Consider the following 25,207-nt stretch of genomic DNA (forward strand, 5'->3'; position numbering starts at 1 on the left):
ATTCATTTATTTTATCATGATCTTTTTATCATTCCATCTTCCCCTATGTCTTAGACCACTAACCCTGATCTTCCCTCTTACTGTGACCTCTAATCTCTCCATCCCTCATTTACTTTCTAGGCCATCACCCATGCATTGACTTCACTTTTCTCCCCCATCTTGACCTCTTGGTGAACCAGTTCAATTCTACACAGCAGTCCCTTCCCCTTTATCATCAGTTATGATTTGTAAAATCCCAACTTTGGATTATTCCTATCTGCTGTCTTCTCTCCTAGTCACATGCTGCTGACGTGAGCTGAAGAAAGTCATAAAAACCAAGCTCAGTAGGTCAAAATGTATCTAATCTGAACTGAGCCATCACTGAATAAAGGCAAACATTCTGTTCCTCTCTAATCAATTCATTATCCCATTCTCCACAGCACCTAGTTCAAACATTATTGTCTCTGTGAACCTCATCTTCTGCATCTCCGCTCCCTCAGCTAAATATCTTGTCTTCATACTTAACTGAAAAAAATTTAGATTATCAGTTGTACAAGTGTCATCACCCCTCTTTTCCTTAATACTCTTTTCTTTAGTTTTTAATACTACTGCTTTCTCCTGGTTTTCCTACCAGTCTGATCCTCCTCAGTCTCCTTTCTTGGCTCTTCATCCCATTCACACTTGCTAATTACAGATGATCCCAGGTTTCTATCCTAGGACTTGTCGTCTCCCTCCATAGTAATTCACTTGGCGATCTCTGTTGGCCCCCACTGATTTAATTATCATGTCTCCGCAAATGATTTCCAGATCTATTTATCTACCCCCATCATCTCTCCTGACCTCCAGTCTTCTATCTCCAGCTACCTCTTGGAAATCTCAAACTATATGTCCTATAAACATCTTAAGCTCAACATGTCCAAAACTGAGTATATCTTACTCCCCTAACCTTTCCTCTTCCTAACTTATTACTGTAGGATACCACCATCCTCTCAGTCACACAGCATTACAATTTCAATCCAAATGTCATCCTCAACTCTCCACTTCTTCCACCTTTCATATTCAATCTCTCACCAAATCCTGTTGACTCTCCTTTTGCAACATTTCTCCTATAAGTCTCCTCCTCTCCTCTGACACAACAGCAACCCTAGTACAGGCCCTTATCACATCACATCAGGATTATTGCAATAGCCTTCTGGTATTCTGCTTCATTTCTCCCTACTCTCTTCCATCCTCCCCTCACCAACCAAAGTGATCATCCAAAATGATTGTACAGGTCTGATGATATTACCCTCCCCTCCCTAGTCAATAAAATTCAGTGACTGTTACCTCCTGAACAAAATATAAAACCCTCTGCATGGCTTTTAAAGCTCTTCCAAGCTTGGTCCCTTCCTACCTTTCTAATCCTCTTACACTTGGCTCTCCTCCATCTATTCAGATCCTGTGACAATGACCTTGCTATTACCCTCCATCTTCTGACTGTCTTTTCACTGGCTCTCCCTCATACCTGGAATGCCCTGCTACCTCATTTTCATCTCCTAGCTTCCTTCAAGCCTTTCTCAGTCCCCCCTGTGCCTTCCCTTCAATTTAATATATATAGACATATGTGTATGTATGTATGTATATGTGTGTGTATGTATACCTTACATGCACATAAGTGTTCGCATGCTGTCTTTCCCCACTAAAATGTGAGTTCCTTGAAGGAGGGACTGCTTTTATCCCCAGCTCTTAGCACATAGTAACAATTTAATAAATATCTGTCTACTTAACATTTTCTGACAGGATTTCTTTGTAACAATATCCACATATACAGAAACTCTGATGAATTGGCAAATCTGTAACCAGTTCATCCTGGGTCCTGTTTCCTTCAAAAATTCATTTCTCTTTGAAGGCTTTGTCCTCTCAATTCTATCAGTCACATGTCCTGTAGCAAGTATGTTGTCTTTTACAATTAATCATTTTATAACTCTTTTTGAGGGTACAAAGGTCATTTCATACTTTTGTTCTCCCAGCATCTCAACTTGGACCACATAACACATGATTGAATTAAATTGATTTGTAATCATCATCCTAACTGGACTGCATGTAGATTTTTAACTATGATTTCTTTACTGTTTACTGAATAACTTTTTTTAAAATTCCAATTTAAAAGTGGCTGCTATCTCAATGACAAATTTTTAAGCGTTTAGTGATTTGGGGGTTTTTTATCTCAGTTTGCCAAAGAACTGACAAAATATGGAAGATTCTTCTCCTTTAGTTGTTCTTTGCCCCATCTTTTCCATTCTAACCCCCCATTCTTTGCCCCACTCTGCCAAAAGGAGAGTATGTTCTCTGAGAAGAAAATCCAATTAGTTTCAGAAATTACTTTATTACTTTATTAAGGTGACAGCAACTATAAGTCTTGGTTCTTTTCTAAGCATAATCTTATTCATGAAACACTGGAAACATATTGTTTCTTTGAAATTCAATTTGCCTTAACAGAAATACTTGACTGGTTTTTCCAATGAGGTCACGACTAAACAGATTACATCTAGGAATAAAAAAGTGTACAAGTTGTTCTACCTGCAGACACTGAAGAAAATAACTCACACAGTCATCAAAACACTGTTCTAGATCTCTTAATTGCCATTGACTGTCATCCGGTTTCTGAGCACATAAGTGAAAGAAGGCAGTTTTCATGTGATAGGAATTGAATTTATCTAGCTCTTTCCGGTTCTCAAACTTTTTTTTCAGTTGTTCAAGAAGATATTTCATCAACTTTAAACATTTTTTCCTGTTAAAGAAAAAGCAATTTTAAGACTGGCACTTTTGCTGTCTTGTATTCTAATTGTTTTGAGCTATTTGCTCTCAGAATAGATTACAAAGGTTTGCGGGTGGGGACTATGCCTTATATGGCAGTTCTTACTATACTGCTGGGAATGTAGCAGGTGCCGAACACCATATCCGGGGATGGGGAACCTGCAGCCTCAAGGCCACATGCGGCCCTCTAGGTTCTCAAGTGCAGCCTTTTGACTGAATCCAAACCTCGAGGCTGCAGGTTCCCCACCCCTGGCTATACAATCTTTCTGATAGCAAGTTACTTTTTTTCTGATTTAATACTACTCTGTGCTTTAAAAGACAAATGAATAATTCCTCTAGGAATCTAGGCTTAAAGTATGCTGAATTAACTCTTTGGGAGCACACCAATACTAAGATTTGTAGAGGAAAGCCTTAACAGATTTTTAAAAAAATCACTTTAAGAAGAAAAAAAATTCACTTTAAGGAAGGACTTGCTACTAAAAGGAATTGCTAGTCCCAGGGAAATAGAACAACAAAAACTAAACAAACAGTTCATGTCCTACATTCTAATGACCACCTAACAAAGAAGCATGAAAACCAGACACATAACTCACCTGCAACATGGCACTCCATCCTCTTCACAGCACGTTTTAGAACTTCCATGATTCTTTAATATGTCCTTCTCAATGTGTGAGAAGGAAAGCCGCCATGTGTTTACTGAATTTTTTAAAAAGTAAATAGAAAAAGTATCAATTTTCCAAAATATCATGTTCCATCTTTAGCTGCATTACCATGCAGGTAAATAACTAATCAATTCTATCTAACAAAACATCATCCTAATCTTAGAAAATATCTATAATTTTAATATATTTAATTTCATACACATCATCAAAACTTCAGCAGGTCAGGGTTATTTTACCTGGAATTAAAGGGAACTTGGGAGGTCATCTTGCCCCACCTCTTTATTTTACAGATGAAGGCACTGAAGCCCAGAGAAACTAAATGACTTAGTGACTGAGGTCTGGCACCTAATTAATTAGTGGCAGACCCAAAACTAGAACCCAGGTTTCCTGATATTTTATCTGATTCTATGCCATATAACCTCTAAAATTTTGAAGAAGAGTGAAATTTTAAGTGGCTTGGAATTATGTTGTTTACTGTGGGGGTGGGGGGGAAAGGAGAAAGGGAGGGTGTTCCTAAGTCAGTAGAAATTTAGTACTGAAAAGTCATTTATGTTGAAGTCAACTCATCCAAACAAAACAAAACAAAACCAAACACCCACTACAATCCAATTATAATTAAATAAAAGTTTTAAAATGTATTTTGGCAGCTAGGTGGTGCAGTGGATAGTGTACTGGGTCTGGAATTACAAAGACCTAAATTCAAATCCAAGCTCAGACACAATCTATGTAACCCTGGGCAGGTAACCTGTTTGTCTCAGTTTCCTTAATTAAAAAGTGGGGATAATAATAACATCTGCCTCCCAATATTGTTGTACAGATCAGATGAGATATTTGTACAGCATTTAGCATAGTGTCTAGAATATAAATGCTTAATAAATGAGCTTTCTTGGCAGGATACTCACTTAAAGGCAAGTAGGTTGAAAAAAACCATTCTCCCTCAGCCTAACCAAAATATTCTTAAGTAGTTAGTTGGCTTTTAAACCCTACCACAGAATGCATGAAACACTGAAGCATAATTACTTCAACTGATCTCCAAGTATGAATGTGCTTTCTGGCAACCACAGAAAAAGGTTGGTTGTATAATTAGAAAATTTGTGCAAAATGTACAGACTTCTCTGAAAGATTAGTTGGACCTAAAGTCTAGTAAAGGTGGTATGAATTTAGTCAGAGCTGTATACTAGATGCAACTTTGCTGTTAATTTATTGTGCCATCTTCCAAGATGTAGGAGAGGTGATGTAGTACAGGGAGCTTAGTCCTGGCACCTGGAGACCTGGGTTTGAATCCTAGTTCCAACACTTACTGGCTGCGTTACCCTAATTAAGTCATTTAATAGCTCTAAGCTTCAGTTTCTCCAACTGTAAAAAGTGGACACTACCTTTTTCACAGGTTCCTTGTGAGGAAAGGATATATGACAGTAAGCTATTTTGGGATAAGAAAAATCAAAAAACTACATAAATACAAGTTATTTCCAGTAAGAAGTATTATTTTAACTTGATATTTTAAGAAGAAATTCCATTTTAACCAGAGAGAAATTTTGGTGACCCTCTGGCTATCATATCACATTTCATATAATATTTGTCATAGAATTTCTGTGTAGTAATTAATGGCACATAAGACATTTTAGCAGCTTCTCTCCCTCAAGTCATTTGCTAAGTAATCAACATGATTTATAACATGGTTTTGATAGTTTTATTATAATAATATAGTAATATTATTATAATATAAAAGACAGACAGAAAGAATCTGAAGTATCTTTGGCTCTGATTTCATGAAAATATATAAGCTCAAGAGCATAAGAAAACAGCACTCAGAATGTCAGCAGCATTGAAAGAACAGAAAATTACTAACTTTCTGTTTGGACTGAAAGTTCTTAACCTTCTTTCTTATGTCATAGACTCTTTTGGTGAAGCCCATGGACCCCCAATCAGAATCATAGTTCTAAAAGAATAAAGTAAGCTATATATGCATATACATACGTATATTTGTGCGTGCATATGTATGTGAGGATGTATGGGTGTATATGTGTGTATCTGTAGGTATGTGTATATATTGGTGCATGTATATATATATATATATATACACATATATATAGATACGTGCTTGAATTAATGTTAGCAGTATTTAATAATAAAAATACCTTCAAAACCATTTCTTTCCTTTGCAGGCTTAGATATAAGGTAAACTGGCCTGAATTTAAATTCCGTTTTCACTTTTCTTCCTAGCCAGTTTTCTATTGTCAGGCCTCCCTGCGTGCTTGGGGGCCAGCTGCTCCTTGACTCCAAAGCTAGGACTATGTCCACGGATATCTCTTCAGGTTTTCTAATTAGAAGGGTTACTGCTGGGCTTGAAGGCTTCTTTCTCTCCACAATAATGTCCATTTCTGTTTAAATATGTAAAAGAAAAAGGTAAAGTTTATATAATTTAATTCAATAACATTTCCTAAGTGGCTGAACATTATGCTGGACACTAGCAAAGAGAAAGAGTTTATTGATTATGGAACCTACCCTCATGACACCTGCCCTTGCTGTCTCTTAGTAGACTCTGGCATATATCAAAATCACTATACTTACAGACTTACATGGAGCTACAATTTGGCCAAATGTGCTAATTGCCTTCTCTGAGGAAAATCACATTCCCTCCGTGCCTATTCATCCTGTGCAATCAAAGCTTAACCTTGCTTCCCAAAACTCTCCTAAGGAGATTCACTTAGCACACTGGAGGCCTTTCTCTGGTTCCTTTAACATTTCTAGGGGTACTGGTGTCATGCTTTGACTGTTCATCTGTTGTCTCCTTGCAATTATTTTTAAAGAAATCAAGTGGCACTTTTAATAATCCCAAGTTGCTTATCCCCACAAAATATTTTATGCAAATATATGGGTACACACATGTATACACATAATATATAGACACACACATGTGTATGCATGTGTATTTAGATAGACAGATGTATACACATATACATATTCATATGCTTGAATTGTTAAGGTACTATTTCCTTTATAAAAACAGATTAGGGGAAATGTTTATGGCAAATATGAGAGACAAAAATTTTGACATCTCAGATATATATCTAAACATCAAAATTCTACACGGTGATTCCCATTGAACAATGAATAAATGGCTAGTAGATATAAACAAGAAAAAAAATTTATGTTTTGATTTATATAATTTGTTTTTTACATCACTTTCATTTCCAAACATGTACCTTCCTATCCTCACCAAATCTTCCTCCTCCTAAGAGCCAGCCTTTCTAACAAAGTGTTATTTGTCATTCTTGGTACATGACTAGCCTTCTTTCTTTTTCAAGTATACATGTCCTTGATAAGATGGCTAAGTAGAGTCAGCAAATCAGTCAAACTTTCCTAACATCTCCCTCTAAATAACTTTGAAACAATGCTTCAAATTAAATTTTGGAGCAGCATAGCCAACAAAAGTCAGGATCAGACTTTTTCTAGCCCAACACAATCTCGGAAGTCAGAAGAAGAAAGAAGTCTGTGACACTGTGGTGACACTGGAAGTACACAGAAAAGCAACATCAATAATGGGTCTTAGAGGTGGCTGCAACAGCAGCAGTACCAGCAGCAGTAGCATGGGGAGGTCTCAGATTAGAGCCAGTGAGAGAATTGGACAACTAGTGGATTACAGGGGACCATGAATTCACACTGGGCACAGGACTGGGTGCTATTTGGCAACTCCATCACCCATACACAGTTCTGGGTCAAAGTTTCAGGACAAAAAAGAGCACTTGTGGCCAGTTATGAAAGAGAAGGGGCCCTGGTAAAGTTCCAGTGATGAGAACTTGCAGCTACAGGGGAACAGGGGTCCTTCCTGGTTAAAGACCAGAGCATAGACTAGGAGAACAGTGACCATGCTTCTCCCTAGATCACACCACCTTGGAAGCACTGAAAACTTACAGACACCCCCCCCCCCCCAAAGAAAAACCTAGCTCTACAAACAGTAGGGTGAAAAAATCCTGAATCTTGAAACAATGCCTCCTCACTCTAACTTTAACATAAAGTTTAAATTCAAGAAATAGTGAAAAAGAGAAAACAACAACAAAAAAATAATTTGCCAATAAAAAAGCTACCTTGATGGCAGGGAAAATCAAGACACAAACTCAGAAGACAACAACAATGTAAAAACATTACAACCAAAGCCTCAAAGGAAACTGCAAATTGGACATAAACCCAACAAGAATTCTTGGAAAAGCCAAAGAAAGAGATGAGTAGTAGAGAAAAAATTTGGAGAAGAAATAAGAGCAATGTAAGAAAATTATGAAAAGGAAATTAACAACTTGGTCAAACAGGTAAAAAAAATGCTCATGAAAATAACATCTTAAAATGGCCAAAGGGTAAAAGAGGCACAAAAATTCACTGAAGAAAAGAAATCCTTGGAAAGCAGAATTGGCCAAATGGAAAAAAGATATCAAAATTCACCAAGGAAAATAATTGCTTAAAAACTAGAATTAGGCAGGTAAAAACTAATATGTCATATGACATATCAAGAAACAATACGTGTCCTTGATGATTTTTTGTGACATTTCTCAAGTGTCATTGGCAAAAATGTTGGAGCCTACTTGTGCCCATCATGCATTTTTCCAATGGCTCTTGATTTACTTGTAATTTTGATTTTTCAGAAATCATAATGTTATAAGATTTGCAATCGTATACTATTCCCAGGAGGGTATTGGTATTATTTAAAACAACAACAACTAAGTTTTGGCATCAGTGAGCAGTTTGGTATCATTTAAGGCATAATAAGTTCTCAAATATGATCTCATTGATGTCTTCACAGTCAATTTTGTTCTCAACTCATTGCCCACCTATAGGCATACGCAGTCTAAGACCCATGTATTGCTGGACTAAGTAAAGGAATGTCAATCTAGCTGTATGTCAGGATTTTGGGCAATATACATTTCATCCACTTAGTTTTTTGAGGGTAGATATTGAATATTATTTACTCTGTTATGGATTTCATTGATATTTTGGGACAATGCAGTTAGTACAGTATCAATTGAAAACAGAAGCATTTAGAGATTCTCTTCATCAACAGGAAATCTTGCTCTTTAGATTCTGTGTAAATCATCTTCGATGACACCGATCAACTTAACTTAAGTGGACATGGCCTGTGGTTTTATGATTGACTTTATGTCAATGCCCAGTGTATAACTAAATAAAGTTAACTATGTAACCACATCTATAATTGATTTCTTATATAATTTTAACATATACACAAGAGATACTATAATGTAATGGCCTTAGAGTCAAGAAGACCTGATTTCAAGTCTCACTTCTGATGCATATTTTCTATGTGATCCTGGGCAAGGTCCTTAACCTCTCAATGCTCTAGGCAACTAAGACTATAAATAGGAAAGTATCGATCTGTCTTGGTAGAGGGGGTTTCTTCTTCAGAGAATTTCCTGTATCAATAACATCACATGTCTAGTCCTCATCTCCCTATGCTCTACAAAGCTACATTTCATGCCATCAAATCAAATGCTTTTTAAAATCAAAAAGTAACAGACAATAAGACATAGTGAGAGGCACTGTGGCCCAATGGATGACATGTTGGATTTGGAGTACTTGGACTCAAATCCTACATCAGTTACTTAATAACTGACTATGGCCAAGTCACCCACCTTTCTGAGCATGCATTTCCTGATGTAAAATAAGAATAATTATACCTGCTGTACTTACCTCCCAGGGCCATTGTGAAGCTCAAAATAATGTGTGTAAAATACTTTTCAAATTTTAAGATACTATATAATTTTAAGTTAATATTATTCTCTATAGTTTTCAGTCAAGTTTATGACTAAAAAGGTGGTCCATGGAAAACTATGTGAAGAGAATGCTTGTCCCTGTTTTTGTTTATATCTAAGATTATTTTAATGTGTAAAGAGACTATTTTCATGATTTTATAGACCTGGGAAAGTAGACATATCCATTGATAGTTGCTGATGTTACCTCACCACTGTAACTTTTTTTTTTTTTTGTAAAAGTATTATCTGTGATCTTCTGCATTCTTTTGGAATCTTTCCTTCTTTAAAATATCTTGAAAATCAATCCCTCAGCAACTTTAAAATGATGTCACTGCCAGCATAGATTTGGTCATGATAATGAATTCTGACTTCCTGACTTCATTTTCTTAAGGACCATTTGTTCATGTAAGGGAGTCAGTCTTTGAAATCCCAGGACCTAATCACAGAAAAGAGGCCAAGTATAAAGCATTAAGCTAACTACAACAATTAAGCTACGAATTGGTTTACGAATTTAATTCGTTCCGAGATTTTGTTCATCATGAGATTTGATCGTATTGCAAAGCAAATTTTCCCACAGGAAATAATGTAAAGTCAGATGATTACTACCACATCCCCAAAAATATTCACATAAAAATAATTATTTATAATTTTAAATAAGTTTTTTGTCCCTAATTCACCAATAGCAATGATTAGTACACAACATAAACCAAAAATAAAATAAATTAACCTGCACTTTTCCTTTGAGAAGAGTTTTGGCTAGTGTGAGAGAGACAAGAGGGAGGAGGAGGAGGAAGGTTATCGCTTGGAAGGAGAATCTCCTTCTGTGAGAACATTGGGGATTTCAGTGTTGGTAGTGTTTTCTCTTATGCTACTTTCACTAAAAGTAAGAGTAGCACTACTACCTTCACTTATTTTTCATTTTTTAGAATCACTTTCATGTTTTGACTTACTGATTTCTTTTCTTTACATTCACTTCTGACTAGGAATCTATCTAATGAAACTTGTTTTCGACATTTTTTTAGGGGGTCCAACTTTTAAAAGATAGCTGCTTTGATTTGGAATTGTATTTTTAAGAAGTGATTAAAGCAAAAAACCAAAAAAACAAACAAGCCGTTGCCCTAGTTGAGTGTCATCCCTCCACAAGTCATTAAAATCCAAACATGATCTTCGTACTGCAAATTTTTGTTTGTCCTGCAAGACAAACTGAGAAAAAACTTTTCCTTGTCCAGTGAAGCATACGTACACCAGGTTACTCATAAACCGAGGTTCTACTAGATTTCAAAAAAAAAAGTGGGAACAAAGGAGAAGCCCTTTAACTGGGGAATGACTAAACACAATGTAATGGAATGGAATATTACTGTGCTGTAAGAAGTGGTAGATATGCTAAATACAGAGAAACATGAAAAGATTTACATGAATTAATGCAAAGTAAAGCAAGCAGATGCAGTAAAACAACATATACAGTAACCACAACAATGGAAGTGGAGAAAAAAAGCCACAACAAAACAACTAAAGCAGAATGTTATCAAACAGAGCATATGTAAGGCCCCAAAGAAAAGTCATGAGAACATATCTCCCCCAACTCATTTAGAGAGGTACTGGATACACAGATGTAGAACACTGAATAAATTGCCATATTTTAAAATGTATCAATTAATTTTGCTGATATCTTTCCCTAAACAATATCTTTACTTTTAACCACTTTTCAGAGTTGACAACTTAACCCATTGGGTTGGAGTTGTTCTAAGTACACACAGTGTATTCTGCTCATCTTTATGTTTTTTTCTAATTTGTTTCTTATTTTGATATTTGTTCTAAACAGATAATTTTACTTCACACAGATAGTTGATTATGGAATGGTTGTTTTGACCATAATCAGCTATTTCCTAACTGTCAAGATTTTCAATTTTTATGATCTTATGGTTCATTAGAACAAAACACCACCACAAAGGCTCCCTCCTTCCAAAAGAACATACCAAAATCATTCAAAAGTCCATGAACAACATAGCAAGCAAGAGAACATAGTTTAACAATTCTCTGATCAATAACAAAATAACATGCCACTGTCATGAAGGAGATTCAGTACAGTGCAAATTGAAGGATTCCCTATAGATGTGAAATCTTCCAAATGCTGCTATTTATAGATGTTTCTGGTTGTCTCAAGCCTTGAAACATTTCAGATTTTCCTGGATGAGACCCATTATTACTCAAGAGAGTTTGGCCTAACCATCAAAACTTCAACCTGGTCATAAGTAAGGAGTCCAAGGGCAAGAGGTTACAGGGAATTGATGACTTTAATGACATCTGGAACCATCATTAAAGGAATTTCTGCCTTTCCTAAATCAGATAATCTCTTTAAATGAGGTAGGACCATCCATGGGCCAGCTTGGAACAGACCTGAGATACAAGCACTCCTAGGAGTTTTCCAGTGGCCACTCCTTTAATGATCCCACTGTGAAGTTTGTCATCCCGTTATCATCCCAGTATAGGTATTCAAGGCTATATCTGCTTGGATATCCTCAAGGACAAGTGGTCAGACCTATGTGATATCACAACCATCCTACTGTCCATCTCCTAAGGGAACACAATATGGACAGCCCATTGAATACATTAAGCTCTAAATAAACACCACAGCCTTTGCAAAGTGCCTGCTGAAAAACTACATGAAACAGGTGACCCGCCAAGCCCAATTTATCCTTTATCTTGTGTATAGGTGTATATCTCTGTCTGTTTGTATGTATGTATACATATGTATCTTTCCCCCCTTTCATGATCTGTCTTCTCCCTCTTCTGTACAGGACTCTCTATGGTTTTCCCTTTCTTTTTAAATGGAAAAAAGAATTTTTCAAAAAAGAAAAGTTTAAAAAAAACAACTAAGGTTCTTATCTAGACATATCATTGATATATAAATAAATTCTTTTTAAAGCTATTTTCAAAATTATGACGTGCATTTAGAAGGATAATATCCTTCAGTATATATATCTTGAGCAAACACTGTAAATAGATAATAATTTGGACACAGAATTAAACAGGTTGAGGAGAATGGACTGAATTGCCTTTGGGAGATTTTTAAGTTTCGTTAATGATCTCAGACTTCTCCCAGAAACAAAGATCCATCTTTTTAATACCAATATTCTACTGGTAATATTATATGGTTGTGGCTCATGGAATACTATAATCTATGAAAAATTTTAAAGTGAGCATCACTCACAGAGTAATAGAGAAATGCTTGTGTTGGCAACATATAACAAATACAGAAATATAAAGAACTAGAGGAAAGAACGGCATCCAAAAAAAATGTGACCCAAAAAAAGAAAATTGACTGATTAAAAGTAAGAATGAGATATAACCAAAAAACAGTCTTGGGTGCACCACTGGTATCTTTATGATGCTAAGAGAAAATGAAGAAGGCCTTTAGCATGTTTAATTGATTCCTACTCACACACCCATACACTTATATTTATGGGAAGACAGGAATAAGAGTAACACAGAATAGGCGAACACAGATGGGTTGTGTTACACATTACTGGAGGCAACATGAAAATCAGTGAGGTCAAAGAACAGTATCAGTATCCACCATATTTAGATCCTCTTGATTCTTCTTGAAGAAAGTATTCATAATGCATAAGTATTTGAATAGTCTACATTCCTTTGAACCCTTCCTATTTCTTTATCTTGAACTATATTATGTGACTTAATTGGAACTTTGCTTGGAAGAAGGATTTTGAGCAGAAGAGTGACAAGATCTATACATAATAAAAATTAGTCTGGCAGTGATATGAAGAACAAATTGAAAAATTCACTTTGGAAGCTTTTTCAGTACTCTTGGCAAGTAGTAATTATGTCTTTTATTAGCATGGTGGTAAAGGGAATAGGAAAGAGTTGTGAGAAATATTGTGAAAGTAGAACTGATAGGATTTAGTAACCAACTGGAAAAAAATCTATGAATCAATGCTGAAGCTGTTGAGAAATGAATTTAAGCAGTTTCCTATGGAAATATAAAGAGAAAACCAACCACATAATCAAACAGTTTTATATTTCCTCGTAGCTGTGAAGATGGGCTAATATTTAAATGTTATGTGTTGTGTAATTCTATTATCATAAAAGACAAAGAGAAAATATAATCTGTACAAACAGATCTTTAAGAATAGAGAATACTAACTTCTTACCTTTAATATGGTTTACTTCTGCCTTAATGATTTTCCTAAATTGAGATAGCAGCTTAGAAGCTGATAATATTCCATTATCTAAAAAACTGATCAGAGGATTTCCTGCTGGATTTCTTTTAAACTTCACAAAGTAAAAGGCACCACTGTCATCATATTCTTCTAGTTCAATTCTGGAAACTTCCAGTTTAAGCATGATATCAAATTCATTTGGAGCAGAAATCTATGAAACAGCAAAAAAAAAAAAATTACACTGACATGTATGATGTATTTTTTAATGTTTTGCTGATTTGTCAAAAATTGAATTTTCCTGAGAATTTTCATTTATTAATTCAATTTGCAAAATTTCTAAAATTAAAATTTTATCATACAAGATTTTGTTCCCACATCAGTTTTCCTGGGTTTAATTTTCCACAAAAATTTTTTTAAAAGAAGTATATTAAGCTCATCAAATGGGCTAGAACCCTGAATAAATCTTTGTTTATTCTTTCTTTGCTCCTCACTATAGTAAGGAATCATGTTCTTCATTTGTAAAAATAATACTAGTGACCCAAGGAGCAGCTAGGTGGTGCAGTGGATAGAGCAGGAGTCAGGAGGACCTGAGTTCAAATCTCACCTCAGACACTTGACACTCACTAGCTGTGTGACCTTGGGCAAGTCACTTAACCCCAACTGCCTCATCCTGGGTCATCTCCAATCATCCTGATGAATATCTGGTCACTGAATTCAGATGGCTCTGGAGAAGTGAGGCTGGTGACCTGCACAGCCTTCCCTCACTCAAAACAAAGTCAAGTGTAAGTCATGTCATTATTTCTCTGATGGCATGGTCTTCTTCGGCAACAAAGGACAAACACATCATTCTTTTGTGAGTAAATCCTCCATATCTAAACATGGGTCATGGGAACTCTACATCCCAGTAGGTTGGCAACAAAAATATCATTGACTAGGAGAAATAAGTGCCACCCTCTTCCTTTCCCTCCCCTTCACAAAGCTGAAGATCATAAGGTTTAGGGTAGGAAGTGAGTTCAGGATTCATTTTGGTCTAACCTCTGATATAGGGAGAAAACAGGAGTTAGGAGAGAACTTGGTGTTAAATCCTGCCCTGAGGTTCACTACCAGTGTGACTGAGAGAAAAGCACCTTAACCTTTCAGTGTCCCCAGGCCTCTAAAATGGACATGTTACAACTGAATTTTAATAAAAGATTAAATTGAGGAAGATCTCCGAACAAGATAACATTTATTAGCATATAGTAAGTGGGTCAGGGGCTTGCCTCCATTAATGCCAAAGACCCCCCAGCCCCAGCAAATGGACAGTTCCTTTTCTATCGGTTTTGGGGAGTCCAGAACAAAGAACAGCACAGGGCAGGTGAAATCATGGGATTAAGGGCAACATGATCGGTTACAGACCTGAAGCACAAGAAACAACAGGAACGTTTGGAAGTTTGGCAATAGAAACTAGCAAATAATCCCCACCTTCTGAGACTCCCGGTGTGAGGCAGCAGCCCACACTGATGGACAGCGAACCAGACAGATCACACACCATTTCCCATCTGCGAAAACCTAGGCTCACCGAAGTTAAACGACTTGCTCAATAGGTAATTAAGTAGCAGGCGTGAACAACTTCCCATTCCCAGATCCAGCTTTCTTTCTTGGATCCCCTGTAGAAAAACGAGCAGCTACGGCGCAGAGTTATCGTGGTTTTGGTGACAAGGCGCCTGCAGAGTCGGAAGTAATGATAACGGAAAGCAAAGCATTTTGCAAACATTGAAGATCTATAAGGAAGCTAGCTACTACCATTCTCGAAGGAGAGGTAGGAGTGAGCAAACCCTTAGTCAACTCACCTTCACCTGCTCGTAGTAGCTGCCGGTGCCCAGCCTCTCAATGCCCCTGAAAGCCGGGTCCCAGAGGGGCAGCCGCCGCTGCAGGTGGTCGACGACCTGGTTCACCAACACGCAGGCCTGGGATGTCTCCTGACGCCGCAGCTTCAGTTTCTCCACTACCTGCTGTAACCTCCGGCCAACGGAGTTCTGCCGGGGGACCCCCTTCTTCCGATCCTCAGGATCCTTCATTCCCTTGGGCAAGATTCCCGGCTCGTTGGACAGGGGCGTCAGAACTCCAGGCCCGGGATTCTTCTTGAGGACCGGTCTCCCTTCCTGTAGGGTATGTACGTCCCTTGGGTGGGGAAGCCCCTTCTTAGTGGCCTGAGACCCCGGGACCCTGGTAGGCAGCTTCTCCTGGAGGACAGAGGGTTCCTTCTCCGGGAGAACAGGGGGTTGTTTGGCCCTGAGGACAGGGGGTTTCTTCTCCTGGAGGACAGGGGGTTGCTTCTCTTGGAAGACAGGGGGTTTCTTCTCCTGGAGAACAGGGGGTTGCTTGGCCCTGAGGACAGGGGGTTCCTTCTCCGGGAGAACAGGGGGTTGCTTGGCCCTGAGGACAGGGGGTTCCTTCTCCGGGAGAACAGGGGGTTGTTTGGCCCTGAGGACAGGGGGTTTCTTCTCCTGGAGGACAGGGGGTTTCTTCTCCTGGAGAACAGGGGGTTGCTTGGCCCTGAGGACAGGGGGTTTCTTCTCCTGGAGGACAGGGGGTTTCTTCTCCTGGAGAACAGGGGGTTGCTTGGCCCTGAGGACAGGGGGTTCCTTCTCCGGGAGAACAGAGGGTTGGTTGGCCCTGAGGACAGGGAGTTGCTTCTCTGGCAGAGATTCCGACCCACTGGAGTAGGAACCCTTCCCTGGGGCGGCGTCCGTCACGTCGGGGGCAGCCTGAGAGGAGAGGCTGGGAGCCCGGGTTCGTGCTGCCTGCGTCTTGCGGGAACCTCGGGTTGAACTCTTGCGCCGGGCTGCCGGAGCCCTTGTCACTGTCCCCTCCATCCCGGACCACCCAAGCTCTTCTGGATCTCTCGCCTTGGTATCTCGTAGAAAAAGGCTTTCCAGGAAGAGACAGGAGTGAGGGTGGGGAGAGTGGGGATTGGACTGACTAGAGAAAAGGCGGGAGTGGTGGAGGGGATTCTAAGGAAATGAAACTTATCAAACCGGCGGGAAGTCTGAAGGACAAGAATGTAGACTAACTGGAAATCCCCGGCTGTCCTAGCAATTAACTGGGAAGGGGGAAAATAGTTTAATATATTGACTTATACAATAAGTATAACTTTATAACTTTTTACAGCTCAAAAAACCCAAAAACTTTTAAGCGTTTTGTCCTTGTGCAGCAGCCACTTGCTTTGTACAATTTGGCTTTAGATTGGCAAAATTAAAATCTTCCTTTCATTCTTCATCACTGAATCGCACTTTTATCACCATGTATAATTAAGCATACCTTTGAAGGAGAATTCATTTTTCCAAGTCTAATCTTGATTATAGTGCATAACTTTTTTTAAAAATACATTTTATTGTTATCTTTTTGTTTTTACATCTCCTAGATTTCCCCCATACCCTTCCCTCTTACCCTTCCCAGAAAGTTATCCCTTATAAGAGATTTTAAAAGAAAAAATCGTCAACACTGATCAATACACTGAAAAAAATTGAGGTTATATGCAATGTTCCACACATCCTTCACCCCACCTCCACCTCTGTAAAAGATCTAAGATATGGTCTTCTCATCTCATCCTTTATAATGTAAAGAAGAACCTCCCTCACATTAGAGAGGTCCACCTGTAGCAAGGGCTGCCCTTATGTGTGGCTCTAAGGGAGGCAAAATAGACATCTCTAGCCTCTTCTCCCCCCACCTTTCTCCAAGGGAGACTTGCATTACTGCCAGGAGGGAAGCAGGAGGTTCGCAGAGGCATTCCCCATATCTGGGGACTAGAACTTGATTACACTAATAGCTGCTAAAAGCAAAAGAAAACAAAAAAAGAAAAATGAGTAAGCAAAGGAGAAAATCCAACTGATGGAATCCTAGCCACTGGCCCCCACATCCAATATCTCAACTTCTTCATATGCCTCACTAGACAGATGTGCTCATGAGGAAGCTAGGATATTGGGTCTGGGGGCAATGGCTAGCTAGGGACAGTGGCTAGGATTTCATCACAACCATAAGTAGCTCCTATAAGGACAGAGAAGATCTGAGTTCATACTCAGAGGAAGATAAAGGAGCTAAAAAAAAAAGTCACTCCTTTTTCAACGAGAAATGTCAAATGGTTCCAAGCAAAAAAGAGTTCTTGGAAGAACTTTAAAAAGATTTTAATAATCTAATAATAGAGATTGAGAAAAAATTAGGAAAAAATAAGATCAACCAACTTAAAATAAAGAATTAAAAACTGAAAGAAGAAAATAATTCCTTGAAAACTAGAATTGAGCAAAGGGAAGCTAACGACTTTCAAAGACACCAAGAAATAATTAAACAAAATCAAAAGAATGAAAAAATAGAAGAGAATGTGAAACATCTCATCAAAAAAACCAATCTGGAGAACAGGTTTAGAGAAATAATATAAGAATAGTTCAACTACCTGAAAATTATGATAAAAAAGAATCTTCATCACATCTATCAGATTGGCAAACATGACAGAACAGGAAGATGATAAATGTTGGAGAGGATGTGGGAGAGTTGGAACACTAATATGCTGCTGGTGGAGCTGTGAATTGATCCAACCATTCTGAAGAGCAATTTGGAACTATGCCCAAAGGGCTACAAAAATATGCATACCCTTTGACCTAGCAATAGCACTTCTAGGACTGTATCCCCAAAAAGATCATAAAAATGGGAAAGGGTCCCACATGTACAAAAATATTTATAACAGCACTCTTTGTGGTGGCCAAAAACTGGAAATCAAGAGGATGCCCATCAATTGGGGAATGGATGAATAAATTATTGTGTATGAATATAATAGAATACTATTGTGCTATAAGAAATGATGAACAGGAAAACTTCAGAGAGGCCTGCAAAGACTTATATGATCTGATGCTGAGTGAAAGGAGCAGAACCAGGAGAACTTTGTGCACAGCAATGACCACAGTGTGTGAGAGTTTTTTCTGGTAGATTTGGAACTTCATTGCAATGCAAGGACTTAAAAAAAAAAATTCCCAATGGTCTTCTAAGGCAAAATGCCTTCCACATCCAGAGAAAGAACTATGGATTGCAGATTGGAGCAGATCAGATCATTTGTGTGTGTGTGTGTGTGTGTGTGTGTGTGTGTGTGTGTGTGTGTGTGTATGTGTGTATTGTGTTTTGGTTTGTTAGATGATTTCTCCCAATCATTTTAATTCTTCAACACAGCATGACTATAGTGAAAATGTATTTAATAGGAATGTATGTGTAGAACCTATACAAAATTGTATGCTGTCTCAGGGAGGGAGGGGGGAAGTAAGAGGGAGGTAGGGGAAAATAATAGCCTAAGTTATATGGTAGTTATTGTAGAACACTGTAAATAAATAAAATTAATTAATAAAAAAATAATCTTGATACAATATTGTAAGAAATTATCAAGGAAAATTGCCCTGACATTCTAGAAGAAGAAGGCAAAGTAGAAATAAAAAAATCACCGATAACCACCTGAAAGAGGTTCTAGAAGAAAAACTTACAGGAATATCATAGCCAAATTTCAAAGCTCTCAGGTTAAGGAAAAAATATTGGAAGCAACAAGAAAAAAAATTTCAACATCATGGAACTACAGTAGGGATTATGTAAGAACCAGCAGCTACTATTATGAAGGACTGTGAAGGTCTTGGAATACTATATTTCATAGAACAAAAGAGCTGGAGTTGTGACCAAGGGTAACTTACCCAGCAAAGTTAAGAATAATTCTGAATGAAAAAGAATGGACATTTAATGAACTGAAAGACATCCAGGTATTTGTGACAAATAATAGCAAAACTTAAAGGAAAATTCAGCATATAACACCCTGGAGAAATATAAGGTAAACGTCAAAAACCAATTATAAAGGGCTCAATTAGATCAAATTGTTTACTTCTAATATGTGAAAATATTATCAGTACTTTTATGACTATCATTATTTTTTGGGCAGTTTGAAAGAAAGGCTTGAGCTAAGCTGTGTATGATGGCATGGTTCTAGAAAAAATTGTAGGGAGAGATAAAAAGGAGTAATTATCTCATACCAATGAGGCATAAAAGGAAAAACTGATACAGAAGAAGCTAGTAGCGGGGAGGGTAGGTAGTGCTGGATTACTCTCATGAGGAATTACTCCTCAGAAATGAGTTAAAGAGGGAACAACATATATATATGTATATAAAAATATACATATATATGGGTATAAAATCTCCTAAATTCAAAAAGAAATAACAGGGCAAGGAGATAAGGTAAGGGAGAGGATAAGGGAGAGACTCTTGGAGGGGTGTGCAGGTTAAGTAGTAAGTAAGTCCCTTATGATTTCTCTTTTCCGTTTACCTTTTCATGCTTCTCTTGATTCTTGTATTTGAAAGTCAAATTTTCTATTCAGCTCTGGTCTTTTCAACAAGAATGCTTGGATGTCCTCTATTTCACTGAAGTTTCATTTTTTTCCCCTGAAGCATTATACTTACTTTTGCTGAGTGATTCTTGGTTTTAACCCTATCTCATTTGACCTCTAGAATATCATATTCCAAGCGCTTTGATCCCTTAGTGTAGAAACTGCTAAATATTGTGTTATCTTGATTGTGTTTCCACAATACTTGAATTGTTTCTTTCTGGCTGCTTGTAATATTTTTTCCTTGACCTGGGAACTCTGACATTTGGCTACAATATTCCTAGGAGTTTTCCTTTGGGGATCTCTTTCAGGAGGTAATTGGTGGATTCTTTTCATTTCTATTTTATCCTCTGGTTCTAGAATATCAGGGAAGTTTTCCTTGATAATTTCTTGAAAGATGACATTTAGGCTCTTTTTTTTGATCATGGCTTTCAGGTAATCCAATAATTTTTAAATTATCTCTCCTGGATCCATTTTCCAGGTCACTTGTTTTTACAATGAGATATTTCACAGTCTTCTATTTTTTCATTCTTTTGGCTTTGTTTTATAATTTCTTGATTTCTCATAAAGTCATTAGCTTCCATTTGCTCCATTCTAATTTTTAAGGAATTATTTTCTTCAGTGAGCCTTTGGACCTCTTTTTCCATTTGGCCCTTTCTGCTTTCTTCTCCTTATTAGCTCTTTGGACCTCTTCTGTCATTTGGGTTAGTTTAATTTTAAAGGTGTTATTTTCTTCAGCATTTTCAGGGGGTTCCTTTAGCAGGCCTGTGCTCTGGTCTGTGAGTGACCACAATCTTTTCATGCTTTTCTTGCATCACTCTCATTTTTCTTTCCAATTTTCCTCTACTTCTCTTACTTGATTTTCAAAATCAATTGGCCTGAGACCAATTCATAATTTTCTTGGGAGGTTTTAGATGCATGAGCTTTGACTTTGTTATCTTCTGGTTGTATGTTTTGATCTTCCTCATCACCAATAATGTAAGAAAATATCTCTTCACTGAGAAAGTAAGAATCTGTAGTCTGTTTCTTTTTCCCATTTGTTCATTTTCCCAGTCAATTACTTGACTTTTGAGCTCTTAGTTAAGCAAGGAGCTCCAGAAGCATCTTGTACTTCACCTGCTGCCACCACCCTGGAGCTGGGGCCAGGGCTGAGGCTGGGGCTGGACCATGCTTCCCTCTTGGTCAGGTGAGAGATCTTTCCTTCTGTCTTTCAAAGCTATCTGGTGTTTGTGCATCAAGAAGCTGAAAACTGCAGCCACCACCAGTGATTCAGTCCCCAAGGGCTGCTTCAGCTCTGTCCATGCTGTGCTCCACTCCCAGCTGGTGCAATAGGTCCTTCCTGTCAACTTTCCAGATTGCTTTGGGCTGGAAATTTGCTTCAGTCTGTCACTTTGTGATTTCTACTGCTTTGGAATTTGTTTAGAGTCATTTTCTTACAAGTATTTTGAGGGGTTTGGGGGAAGAGCTCTAGCAGGTCTCTGCTTCTACTCTGCCGTCTTGGCTCCGCCTTGGTTTTCTTTTAAGACTTAGCTTAAGGGAGATGGGATGTGGAAGGTCAACATTAAAGGTCTGTTGCAACAGGCTGAGAGAAAAGCACAGTCCAGTGCAGGCCAAGTCAGCACAGACCTGGCCCCAGGAAACCCAGGGGACTGAATCACTAGCAGCTGTGGTGGTTTCCAAACTTCTCAACCCACAAACACCAAAGACAACTTGGAAAGTCAGTAGCAAAGGGCTGTCAGAGAGAGAAGGCAGTCCAGTCCCAGACCCCACACAGTCCTGGGGTAGTATCAGAAGCTACTGCAGCAACTGTTTCCAGAGATCTCAGCCCAGACAATAAGGGGATCAAATAACTGATTAGAGGGAGATTACAAGGTCTATTTGCTGGCACTGCAGCAGAACTCTGTTGCTTTGCTCATACTAGGATCTGGGCCACAGTCCTGGGGCAAGGAGGAGCACTGGCATAGCAGACCTTGTGGCAGCAGTGGAGAAGGAAACTTCTCACAGTTTCAGGACAGAAAAGAGTGCTTGTGGTCACTCACAGACCAGAGCACAGGCCAGGAGAGGAGTAAATACCACACTGGAAGAACTGAAAACTTATAGGTTCCTAGATGTATCTCTGAAAACAGCTGCACAAAACCCCTGAAGCTTGGGACAGGATGCCCTCCAGACTGGAAGCAGGGCCCTACCTTAACAAAGAGTTAAAAAGTCAAGTAATTGGCTGGGAGAGTGAGAAAACAGAAAAAAAACTCAGATTATAGAAACTTGCTTTGGTGACAAGGAAGATCAAAATACACACTCAGAAGAAGACAGCAAAGTCAAAGCTCCTACGTCCAAAGCCTCCAAGAAAAATATGAATTGGTCTAAGACCATGGAGGAGCTCAAAAAGGATTTTGAAAATCAAGTAAGAGAAATAGAGGAAAAATTGGGAAGCTTACTCAAGGAGACCCCAAAAGATATGGAAGAAAAATAACACCTTAAAAAATAGACTAGACCAAAAGGCAAAAGAGGTCCAAAAAGCCAATGAGAAGAATGCCTTAAAAAGCAGAAAGGGCCAAATGGAAAAAGAGGTCCAAAAGCTCACTGAAAAAAATAATTCCTTAAAAATTAGAATGGAACAAATGGAAGATAATGACTCTATGAGAAATCAAGAAATTATAAAACAAAGCCAAAAGAATGAAAAAATAGAAGACAATGTGAAGTATCTCACTGGAAAAAACAACTGACGTGGAAAATAGATTCAGGAGAGATAGATTAAAAATTATTTGACTACATGAAAGCCATGATCAAAAAAAGAGCCTAGACACCATTTTTCAAGAAATTATCAGGGTCTATGCACAGGCAGCACTCGGGGCAGCAGCTCATGGTGGTCACTCTGCTCTGACGTGGCAGGGGCAGCATGCTGAGCCCAGTCCTTGTGGGGTGGGATCCCAGGGCCTTTCTGCAAGTTTACAGCTAGCATAATTCCTGGTAGTGGTGGCAAGCCATGGCAGCAGCCCTGGAGGAGCTACAGAAAGACCCGGAAGAAGTGAAGGAGTTGCTGGGAAAGGCCACTAAGAAAAGAGTCCATGATGTCCTAACAGCAGAAAAGTCCAAGTCAGAGACAGAAATCAAGCACAAGATAAAGCAGAAGGGACAGGAGAAAAAAGAAATTATTGACAATGAGAAACCAGCAGCTATGGTTGCCCCCATTTCTGTTGGATACACAGTGAAAATCAACAATTATGGATGGGATCAATCAATCAGTGAAAATCTACATCACCTTAAATGGTGTTCAGCAAGTCCCCACTGAGAGTGTACAGGTACAGTTCACAGAGAGGTTATTTGAAGTTCTTGTAGAGAATCTTAATGGGAAAACTACTCTATGACTGTCAACAACCTCTTGAAGCCCATCTCTGTAGAAGGTAGTTTAAGAAAGATCAAGATTGATGCAGTTCTTGTACTATGCAAAAAAGAAGCAGGAACAGAAATAGAATTACCTGACCCAGGCGGAGAAAGAATGCAAAGTGAAGAAAAAATCTTCCTTTGATAATGACACAGATCCTAGTGAGGGGCTGATGAATGTTTGAAGAAAACTTATAAAGACGGAGATGATGAAATGAAGAGAACTATTAATAAAGCCTGAGTAGAGTCAAGGGAGAAACAAGCCAAAGGAGAGTGAATTTTGAGTTTCAAAAGTCCTTTCAGTCATCAATGTGGAGATATCCTTTCCAATACGGAACTGCTGTTGAGCTGCACAGATGCATTTGACAAGTATATTGTTCACACAGCCTTCTTCGAAGCAAAGACTGTGAACTCTTTCCATTTCATGCTGGAGGATTTATTTAAAATGAAATATGCTCATTTTAAGACACTTCTTTCTTTTCTGGTTTTTTTTAAATTTGTTTAACTTTTAACATTCATTTCCACAAAATTTTGGGTTCCAAATTTTCTCCCCATTTGTCCCCTCCCCCCACCCCAAAACATCCAGCATTCAAATTGCCCCTATCACCAATCTGCCCTCTCTTCTAGCATCCCTCCCTTCCCTTGTCCCCATCTTCTCTTTTGTCCTGTAGGACCAGATAACTTTCTATACCCCATTACCTGTATTTCTTATTTCCTAGTAGCAAGAATAGTACTCAACAGTTGTTCCTAAAACTTTGACTTCCAAGTTCTCTTCATCCCTCCCTGCCCACCCATTCCCTTTGGGAAGGCAAGCAATTCAATATAGGCCATATCTGTGTAGTTTTGCAAATGACTTCCATAATAGTCATGTTGTGTAAGACTAACTATATTTCGCTCCATCCTATCCTGCCCCCCATTGCTTCTATTCTCTCTTTTGATGCTGTCTCTCTCCAAGAGTGTTGACTTCAAATTGCTCCCTCCTCCCATTGCCCTCCCTTCCATCATCACCCCCACCCTGCTTATCCCCTTCTCCCCCACTTTCCTGTATTGTAAGATAGGTTTTCATACCCAAATGAGTGTGCATTTTATTCCTTCCTTTAGTTGAATGGGATGAGAGTAAACTTCATGTTTTTCTCTCACCTCCCCTCTTTTTCCCTCCACTAAAAAGTCTTTTGCTTGCCTCTTTCATGAGAGATAATTTGCCCCATTCCATTTATCCCTTTCTCCTCCCAATATATTTCTCTCTCACCCCTTACTTTCATTTTGTTAAGATATAATCCCATCCTATTCAATTCACTCCGTGCTCTCTGTCTCTCTGTGTGTGTGCGTGTGCACGTGTGTGTGTGTGTGTATGTGTGTGTGTAATCCCACCAACTACCCAGATACTGAAAAGTTTCAAGAGTTACAAATATTGTCTTTCCATGTAGGGATGTAAACAGTTCAACTTTAGTAAGTCCCTTATGACTTCTCTTTGCTGTTTACCTTTTCCTGGTTCTCTTCATTCTTGTGTTTGAAAGTCAAATTTTCTTTTCAGCTCTGGTCTTTTCATCAAGAATGCTTGAAAGTCCTCTATTTCATTGAAAGACCATTTTTTCCCCTGAAGTATTATACTCAGTTTTGCTGGGTAACTGATTCTTGGTTTTAGTCCTAGTTCCTTTGACTTCTGGAATATCCTATTCCATGCCCTTCCATCCCTTAATGTAGCAGCTGCTAGATCTTGTGTTATCCTGATTGTATTTCCACAATACTTGAATTGTTTCTTTCTAGCTACTTGCAATATTTTCTCCTTGACCAGGGAACTCTGGAATTTGGCCACAATGTTCCTAGGAGTTTCTCTTTTTGGATCTCTTTCAGGCAGTGATCTGTGGATTCCTTGAATACTTATTTTGCCTTCTGGTTCTAGAATATCAGGGCAGTTTTCCTTGATAATTTCATGCAAGATGATGTCTAGGCTCTTTTTTTGATCATGGCTTTCATGCAGTCCCATAATTTTTAAATTGTCCCTCCTGGATCTATTTTCCAGGTCAGTTGTTTTTCCAATGAGATATTTCACATTATCTTCCATTTTT

At 38.4% G+C, this 25,207-nt stretch overlaps 1 protein-coding gene and 1 pseudogene across 1 annotated transcript; one reads left to right on the top strand and one right to left on the bottom strand.

The window, feature by feature from the left end:
• Positions 1 to 2,324: 2,324 nt before the first annotated feature.
• CGAS (cyclic GMP-AMP synthase) lies at positions 2,325 to 16,318 on the bottom strand. The gene is made up of 5 exons (XM_072642604.1): positions 15,204 to 16,318; positions 13,366 to 13,585; positions 5,576 to 5,818; positions 3,369 to 3,471; positions 2,325 to 2,749 (listed from the first exon to the last, which is right to left on the bottom strand). Exons 1-5 carry the CDS (start codon positions 16,227 to 16,229, stop codon positions 2,401 to 2,403), a joined length of 1,941 nt encoding a protein of 646 aa, XP_072498705.1. The 5' UTR covers positions 16,230 to 16,318; the 3' UTR covers positions 2,325 to 2,400.
• Positions 16,319 to 22,642: 6,324 nt separating this feature from the next.
• Positions 22,643 to 23,499, top strand: LOC140526413 (calcyclin-binding protein-like; annotated as a pseudogene).
• Positions 23,500 to 25,207: the final 1,708 nt, after the last annotated feature.

Source organism: Notamacropus eugenii, chromosome 2, assembly GCF_028372415.1.
Source record: "Notamacropus eugenii isolate mMacEug1 chromosome 2, mMacEug1.pri_v2, whole genome shotgun sequence".
Classification (NCBI taxonomy): domain Eukaryota; kingdom Metazoa; phylum Chordata; class Mammalia; order Diprotodontia; family Macropodidae; genus Notamacropus; species Notamacropus eugenii.